The sequence below is a fragment of the Lipotes vexillifer genome, unplaced genomic scaffold, assembly GCF_000442215.2.
Source record: "Lipotes vexillifer unplaced genomic scaffold, Lipotes_vexillifer_v1.1 scaffold802, whole genome shotgun sequence".
NCBI classification, from domain to species: Eukaryota; Metazoa; Chordata; class Mammalia; order Artiodactyla; family Lipotidae; genus Lipotes; species Lipotes vexillifer.
In genome coordinates this window covers 1,557,760-1,565,852 of record NW_006790237.1, presented here as the reverse complement: position 1 = coordinate 1,565,852, position 8,093 = coordinate 1,557,760, and the positions used below count along the sequence as shown (strand labels likewise).

At 54.6% G+C, this 8,093-nt stretch overlaps 1 protein-coding gene across 1 annotated transcript in view; it reads right to left on the bottom strand.

Moving 5' to 3' along the window:
• MYH14 (myosin heavy chain 14) overlaps positions 1 to 8,093 on the bottom strand; it is an 87,740-nt gene that overhangs the window by 72,371 nt on the left and 7,276 nt on the right. The window contains exons 3-8 of the mRNA XM_007463432.1: positions 7,006 to 7,033; positions 6,770 to 6,893; positions 4,447 to 4,539; positions 4,007 to 4,070; positions 1,303 to 1,401; positions 206 to 346 (exon numbers count right to left, since the gene is read on the bottom strand). Of these exons, the coding sequence (XP_007463494.1) occupies positions 206 to 346; positions 1,303 to 1,401; positions 4,007 to 4,070; positions 4,447 to 4,539; positions 6,770 to 6,893; positions 7,006 to 7,033 (549 nt within the window). The remainder of the gene's footprint in view (positions 1 to 205; positions 347 to 1,302; positions 1,402 to 4,006; positions 4,071 to 4,446; positions 4,540 to 6,769; positions 6,894 to 7,005; positions 7,034 to 8,093) is intronic.

The following is an 8,093-nucleotide window of genomic DNA, read 5'->3' as shown; positions in this document are numbered from 1 at the left end:
GCTCTTCCCAGATAGCACCAATGCTCACACCTTTGGCTCTCGAGGCCTTTGCGCAAACATCACTGTCTCAGTGTGTCCTTCCCGATCCCCTACTTAAAGCTTCCTCCTTCCTCCGTTCCCTGTTTTAGTTTTCAAACCAAGCAATGAATGGCCAGGTGTCCACCCCCATCCTTCATGGGGGGCTCTGGGCTCATGGCTCACTCACAGGTGATTTCCTCGTGGGTGAATCCCAGGACCCGCAGGGACTCCAGTGTCTCCTGGAAGAGCTCGCGCTCCTGGCCCGGAGAGGATGATGGCCCGTTGGTCAGGAAGCGGTAGTGGGAGAACGGCTCCAGGAGGAGGTCGGCTGTAGGAATAACGGGGGGAGGCCAAGGTCAAGAATGAGCTGTAGAGTCAGACTCAAGTCCCGGCTTCCTCAATAGCCACCCCAGGAAGAGCATCACTTCCCCACTAGGAACCTCAGCCTCCTCTTCTGTCAAACGAGTGGGGATCCATTCTTCAAGGGTTTGGTGGGAAGGGCCGGGCGTGAAGTGGGTACTTAGCACGTATTAGACCTTTCCTCTTTCCTCCTTCCATAATGATCCTCAAGTCGCAGAGTTGCCCAGAGAAGGCAGGAGCCGCCCATTGGCAGAAGCAACAGGGCTGCGGGTGCCTGAGTTAGCAGAAGCCATGGGACAGGAGGGGTCGATGGCACAGGGTTCGGAAGCCACCGTAAGCAGGAGGCTGGGTGCGGAGGGGCCAGGAGGCGGCCCAAGCTACGGGGTGGAAGAAGCCAGAATGACAGGGAGCCACAGGGCAGCGGGGCCACTGTAGACAAGACAGCCTTGGGGCGTTTCCACAGCCAGAGGGCTGGCGGAGCGCAGAGCAGGAGACAGAAGGAGTCTCAGGCAGGAGCCATGAGGCAGCAGGAGCCTACAAGCCACGCAAATCATGATCTTCGGGAACCACGAGATGGCAAAGCTGGAGTTGTTACAGCACCCGCTGGAGTAAGCAGAGCCCCGGAGTTTCAGGAGAGAAGTGAGTGTGGGCAGGAGACACGTGGCCACGTAGCTGGCATGAGCAAGACCCGGGAGACAGCAGGAACCAGAGGGCAGCAGAGTCTGGGGGTGGCAGGAGTCGAGAGGCAGCAGAAACCAGGGGCGGAGGGATCCGGGAGGCGAGAGAATCCACCACCCAGCAGGAGCCTGACACAAAGCAGGTGCTTGACAAAGGTTAGTGCCTCCCATGTCCTCCGCCCCAGGGGGTCCACACGCGGCTACCACCCAGACCCCGGGGAGGGGTGGGGAGCCATTGGACACTAACCCTTGAGCTGCTCCCCGGAGCCTCCCAGCAGCTGGTAGAAGATGTGGAAGCTGCATTCGTCCTTGGCCTGGCGGACGGCCCTCGACTTCTCCAGCAGGTCTGGGTGGGGGGTGAGTCAAGGTGCCACATGGAGGGGACCCCCCTGCTATCCCGTGGAACAGTGGAGTCACTCATAGCCTTGGCCGGCGACCTGGTCGCTAACTGGACCAATGGCTTTGGACATGTGTCACTTAAGCCTCAAGCCTTAGTTTCCTCATCTGTGCAAGGGGCCCGATACTAACACCCGTCCATGAGTCTATGAGGTGCTGTCAGGGTAAATGAGTTATTGTGTGTCAAACGCTGGAGCTGTGCCTGGTTTTTCGTTACCAAGGATAACGACTGCTGTCATGACCCTCCCAGCCTCAGTTTCCCCGTATGACTACTGGGGGTCTCAGCTTCTCCCTCTTGGAAAGCCACATGGCACGTTTACACACTGAAAATTGGTGAGATGCCTTAAAGGAAAATAAAACATCTGATAATTGGTGTAGCCGTCTGTGTCCTACACTCATGGACCACCGAGCACATATTTTGCACAGCTGTCATAATGCAGGACCTGCCTTGGGGAGCCTCGCCCAAGATGGACTGCGAACCATTGACCCAAAACCCTGGGGCGCTAACCTGCTTGGGTGAGACAGGGAGGACCCATGGGAAGAGGTCCCACAGGGCAAGGTGGGGTGAAGGGAGCATGCACGACCTGTGAGACCCTGGGTGATGACAGCCCCGAGCCTCATTTTCCTCTTCTGTGAAATGGGATGATAACAGCATCTGCCTCACAGGGTTACAGAGACGAGAAATTGAGTTAACATATGGAGAGCTCTCAAGACACTGCCAGGCACGCAGTAAACCCTCAAGAAAGTTGGACATGCTGATGCTGGTGTGAGGCGTCAGGCCAAGCCCGGGATCCATCTGTTTGACCCTGGGGGTGGCACCTGCCCCACGAGCACCAATGACCACAGGCTGGTCATTGGCCCCGAGGCAGAGACAGCCATGCAGGAGAGCCGTGCCTGGTGGGGGCAGCCCCAACTGGACGGGGAGTGTGGATGGGAAAAAGTTAGCATTTGGAAGAAGGCAGAGAAGACTCCGGGGTCCGTGGAGGCCTGGGATGGCAGGATGGATGGGGCGGGGAGAGCCGTGAGCTCTGAGAAGTTGTGTGAGCAGGAACCGTGATGCAGAGGGGTGACGGACCGCAGGAACTGTGGGGATCAGAAGCTGGTGGCAGCAGGGGACATGAGGCCTTGAGCCCAAGGAAGTTACCAGGTGGCAGCAGAGTCCACGGGGCGCAGCTGCTAGACAGCGAGATCCCTGTCTCCTCACTCCCTAAGCCCTCTTAGGAAAAACCCTTCACCAACACACTCCTTCTCAACCCTCCCCCAGATTACCGGGGGGTGGGGTGGGCAGCGAGCTTAGATACCGCGTGGATGGGGGTATGATTTGTTATATCAACCACATTGCAATGAAGAATTATTAACAATATTAACATTATAAGGACACTGCTAATTTAATTTAAGAATGATAGCTCATTGTTTTTTTTGTTTTTTGTTTTTTTGACTGTGCCACTCGCCTTGTGGGATCTTAGTTCCCCGACCAGGCAGGGACTGAACCCAGGCCCTCGGCAGTGAAAGCACCGGGTCCTAACCACTGGACTGCCAGGGAATTCCCAGAGAGCTCATGCTTGAGTGCTTACGATGTGGCAGGGACCATGCGAAGAAACTGCCTCACTTCAGACCCTTCCAGAGTAGGTTCACCGATCCGTCCCCTTCTACAGAGGGGGAAACTGAAGACCAGAGAGGTCAAATCACGTGCTCAAGAGCCTCAAAGTGTCAGAGCTGGGATTCGAACGCGGGTGGGTGTGATTTCTTCGCTCATTCTCTTATGCTCTGCACTCCTGGAGCTTCTGGGTTTTATCTTTTAAATTCCTACCGAGCATGTGTGGGAAAGGTTTGACACAGCTGGCCTGAGTCAGCCGGCTTGCAAGGCCCGCCTCTGGCTGGTGTCTGGGAATCTGGATTTCGGGAGGGTTCCCAGCCTTCCTTGGCTGATAGGAGGGGCTCCCTGCACCTAAACTGTTTGTGCAATACAAGATGGTTTCTCCTGAACACCCGCTTTCCTTCGGGGACTCTGGAATTTGGGTACGTGCCAGGGAGAGGGTGCCTATGTGATCAGCCCCCAGTAAAAACCCTGGGCACGGAGTCTCTGATGAGCATGCCTGGTAGAAAACATTTCACACGTGCTGGCATACCTGTGAATTAAGCACGTCCCGTGTGACTCCATGGGGCAAGGCCTCTGGAAGCTGGCGCTGCTTGTCCCCCACCCCCCCATTTAGCCCCACACGCCTTACGCTTTAGCTGCCTGCGCTCCCGACCTTTCTCTATGGTTAAGTCATAGCCGACCCTCCGCCCCATATGAGGCTGGGCTGGCCTTCTCCTAAAAGCTCTGGGAGGCCCTGCCCTCCTCCCTTCATGTGGAGATGCTGCCTCTGCCCCTTCCTGAGGTTCTAGGATCCTTCCCTTTCTGCAGAGGCACAGTTTCTGAGCTGCGGGGAGCCAGGTTTCCCGGCGAGTGTGGACGCCTGTTTTCCATAAGCGGTGAGATCCCAAGAGCCACCCTCCTTGGCTGCCACCCCTCGTCCCCCCACCAGGCACCCCTCCGGGCGGTGAGAGGATACAAGTCTCGATGTTGGCGCCCACGATGTACCCGGCAACGTCGAAGTTGATGCGGATGAATTTGCCCTGCGAGGGAAGCGGGTGGAGGGACTTAGCCAAGGATCCCGTGGGCCTAGAGAGCACCGCCAACCCACACTCACCCCTCCCAGAGCCAGGGCTGCCTCTTGCTTTCTCCCTCCACTGAACCCCACTCCAATCGTGAGGTTCCAGTTCGGGGGGGGGGCAGTTCCCAGGGGAATTCAAGGTCCAGGCCCCTTTGACTTCTTTCTTCGGGAGGGGACCCAGGTCCCCAGCTCCATCCCTCAGACCTAGGAGCCATGGCCCCTAGGCCCCTCCTCCTTCAACAGACCCATACATCCTGCGCCCCCTCCACCAGCCTCCTAAACTCCCAGCTCCTGTTTCGCTGACTCAGGCCCAGGCACCGCCCTCCCCCAGCACTCACGAATCGGGAGGAGTTGTCATTCTTCACTGTCTTGGCGTTGCCAAAGGCCTCCAGGATGGGGTTAGCCTGAAGAAGCTGCCGCTCCAGCTCACCCTGCAGGGCCGCGAGGGATGACCCGTCAGTGGGGGGAGGGGGGTTGGCCCAGCTGTAAGGGGGGTGGGTCTGTGTCACAGCCGGCTGAGTGTCTGTGTGGGGGGGGCCTTTGTGTGTCCGGGTGTGGGCCCTCTTTCCCGCATCTGGGTCTTGCCCTTCAGTCTACTGTGAAGGGAACGAGGAAACATCTCCAGGATACATTGTTAGTGGAAACAAAACAAAACAAAAAGCAAGTTGCAGGAAAATACCTACAGTGTGATCCCATTAATAAAAAAAAAATTGAGGGAAAAGCACACCACAAAACAGGACTCCTATTTCTATAAGGATAAACACATCTGTAAACATTTAGAGAAAGGCCTGCAAGGATACACACCAAACTGTCAACAGCATAAGACACTCCAAAGAAGGAGGACTGAGAGAAGGAAAGAGGAATTTCACTTTATCTGACTGTTGTTGTTACAGTGAATATGTCCTCATGTATCACTTGTAGAATTCAAGAAAAATCTATAGCATCTATGTAAAGTGCTTCAAACTGTTTGGCAGTTTGGTAGTTTCCTCCCCCAGTCAGGCTGATCCATGGGTAGGGATTTTTTATTTATTTATTTCTCTAAGACAGGAACCTTTTTTTAAAATTGAAGTGTGCTTGATTTATAATATTGTGTTAGTTTCAGGTGTGCAGCAGAATGATATGGTTATACATATATATACCTATATTCTTCTTTTTCCGATTCTTATCCATTATAGTTCATTACAAGATATTAAATATAGTTCCCTGTTCTATACAGTAAATCCTTGTTGTTTATCTATTTATACATGGTAATGTGCATCTTTTCATCCTCTACTCTCAGTTTATCCCTCCCCCACACCCATGGGTAGGGATCTTATTCTGAACTTCCCTACAGCCACCTCGGTGTCAGAGCCAGGAACATAGTAGGTGCTCAGTCAACAGCAATCCCCTTCCCCTCTTTCCTAGCCAGGCTCTCAACGACACCAACTATTTCTTCAAATGCCCTGTGAGCCCTGAGACACTAGCCTGAGCTGGGAGTACACATTATGCCTACCATAACTGTCAGTGTGGGTCTGTGGGTTGTGTGAACTCGTGGTGTCTGTGGGCTCTGTTAGCAGATCAACAATAAATGGTAGTTTGGGCCTCTGGGTTGTTTCACATTGGGATCTGTGCCCAGTCTGCATAGACACAGTAGGGCTAACAGAAACGGCTGTGTGGTTGGGGTCTGCACATGTGCGGTACGACCACACTAAATGGCAGCATGGGCCCTAGGTGTGTGCATGCAGTAGGGCTGCCATAAGCAACAGTGGGGTGGGGGGGGCCTGTGTGCACACAGTAGGGTTGTGTGAAATGACAGTGTGGGGCTGGGCATGCACACAGCAGGACTGTCATAAGTGGCAATGTGGCTTCCTGGCAGGGGTGACCATCAGTGCCTGAGGGGGCCCTGTCTGCCAGGAAGACTGTGGTTTGGGGTGACCCAGGTGGTATGAGGGGTGACAGGACTCGAGGTGATTCCCCACTACTCACATAAGACACGGTGCTGGTGGAGGCCTGAGGAAGTCACAGGACACGAGACACGGACCGGGACACGGACCAGGGCACAGCACATGGAACGTGGACAGACACACAGGTGAACTGGTGGTCTCAGGTGGTGGGTGGGGTGAGGCGGAGAGACGAGGCGCTGGGGAAACTGGCCATGTGGAGTGGGGTGGCATCGGGGGGGAGGGTTACCCACAGCACCTAGGGTTTGAATCCAGGCTGGTGCTTCCTGGGTGTGTGGCCTCGGACAACCAATTCACCCCAGCTGTGACTCTGGTTTCCCGTCTTTAACGCAGGAAGACCATACCCACCTCACTGGCGTGTTACAGTAATAGAAGCAAAGGGACTAGCACTATATAAATGCTCACTTACAGAGAAAACCTGGGCATTGCCGGAACCTAAACAGGCCTGACACACAGTGGATGCTCTGGAATGTAAGCACCTACTGTGTGCCAGGTGCTGTTCCAAGGGCCAATGAGGCCAAGGACTGGCCTTCACATTTTTGTGTCTACCCTGCCTCTGCTCCCAGCACTATATCAGGCACACAGTAGGGACGCAGGGGGCATGGGCAGCCAGGAGAAGGCCCACAACTGTGTCCCTCCATGAGGGAGGCAGGGAGTTAGTTATGGGGGGAAGCAGAACCTGAGATGGAGGGGGCCTTGCTGGTGGCAGGGTCCACAGTACGTCCCAAGGCAGGTCACTTACCGGGACACCCGGCTCCTTCCTGCCCTTTGGCGATGATGCCACGTGGGCGAGGTACTGGATGACTTTCTTGGTGTTTTCTGTCTTCCCAGCCCCAGACTCCCCGCTAAGGGGGGGCACAAAGGGAAACAAAAAGGGTCAGCAATGTTCCCATTCCAAGCAGAGCCACTCCTAGCCGGGACCCCACTTCCTCCAGGAAGTCCTTCAGGATTACTCACGTGCAGAGAATGGATTGATCCTCACGATCTGTAGGGGACAGAGGGGGACATGTCACCTGCGAGGATTTCTCCAGAGAGACACTGGCCACCCTCTTTTCAAAATCCTTCCCAAGGGCTAAGGAAAAGCTTAGATTTTGACATGTGACCCTCCTGGATTCTAATACCTAACCCTAACTCAACCTCTCATTTGCTGTGTGACCCTGGGAAAGCAGCTACCCCTCTCTGAGCCTGTGTCCTCACCTGTAAAATGGAGACAACAAACTCCAACTGAACAGAATGTGATTCATTCAACAAACTTCAATTTGAGTCCCTACCGTGTGCTGCCTTGTGCTGAGTGTGTGAAATTCAAAGACATGAGAGTGAGATCCTGGACCCCAGGCTCAGCCTCTAATAGAAAACAGGCCACAGAATCGTAGTTATGGTGACTGGTGGCCCATTGGTGGGTCATCTGCCCAACTTGAGGGCAGAGAGCACAGCTGAGTCCCCACCATCTCCTCCTGCACTCACCCTGGGCTTGACACAACCCTTCAACAAATGCACACTGACCACCTACTAAGTGTCAGACACTGAGGGCAGTGGGAATTTGCAAGGTTCCTGCCCTCATGGAGCATCCGCTTGAGTGGGGGATAAAAGCACATAAGCTAGGGGAGTCCCTAGTGATTAGGACTCTGGGCTTTCACTGCCGTGGCCTGGGTTCAATCCCTGGTCTGGGAACCGAGATCCCCGCAAGCCATGCAGCACAGCAAAACCAACCAACAAACAAAAAAACAACACCCGCCCCCCCATAAACTAAAAACGAAGACTTGACAACTGGCAAAGTCTGGAGACATTTTTGGTTGTCACAACCTGGGAGGGTTGTCCTACAAGTTTTAGTGGTAAAGCCCAGGGATGCTGCTTAATATCCTATGATGCACAGGACGACCCCCCACTCCAAAGAATCATCCAGCCCCAAATGTCAACAGAGCCAGGGTTGAGAAGCCCTGGTCTAAAGTCATAAGAAGTGACTGAGGGGAGGGGTCTAGGGCCAGAAGGCGTCTCAGAAGAGGTGCTATTTCAGCTCAGCCCTAAAGGTGGAGGAAGCAGGGAAA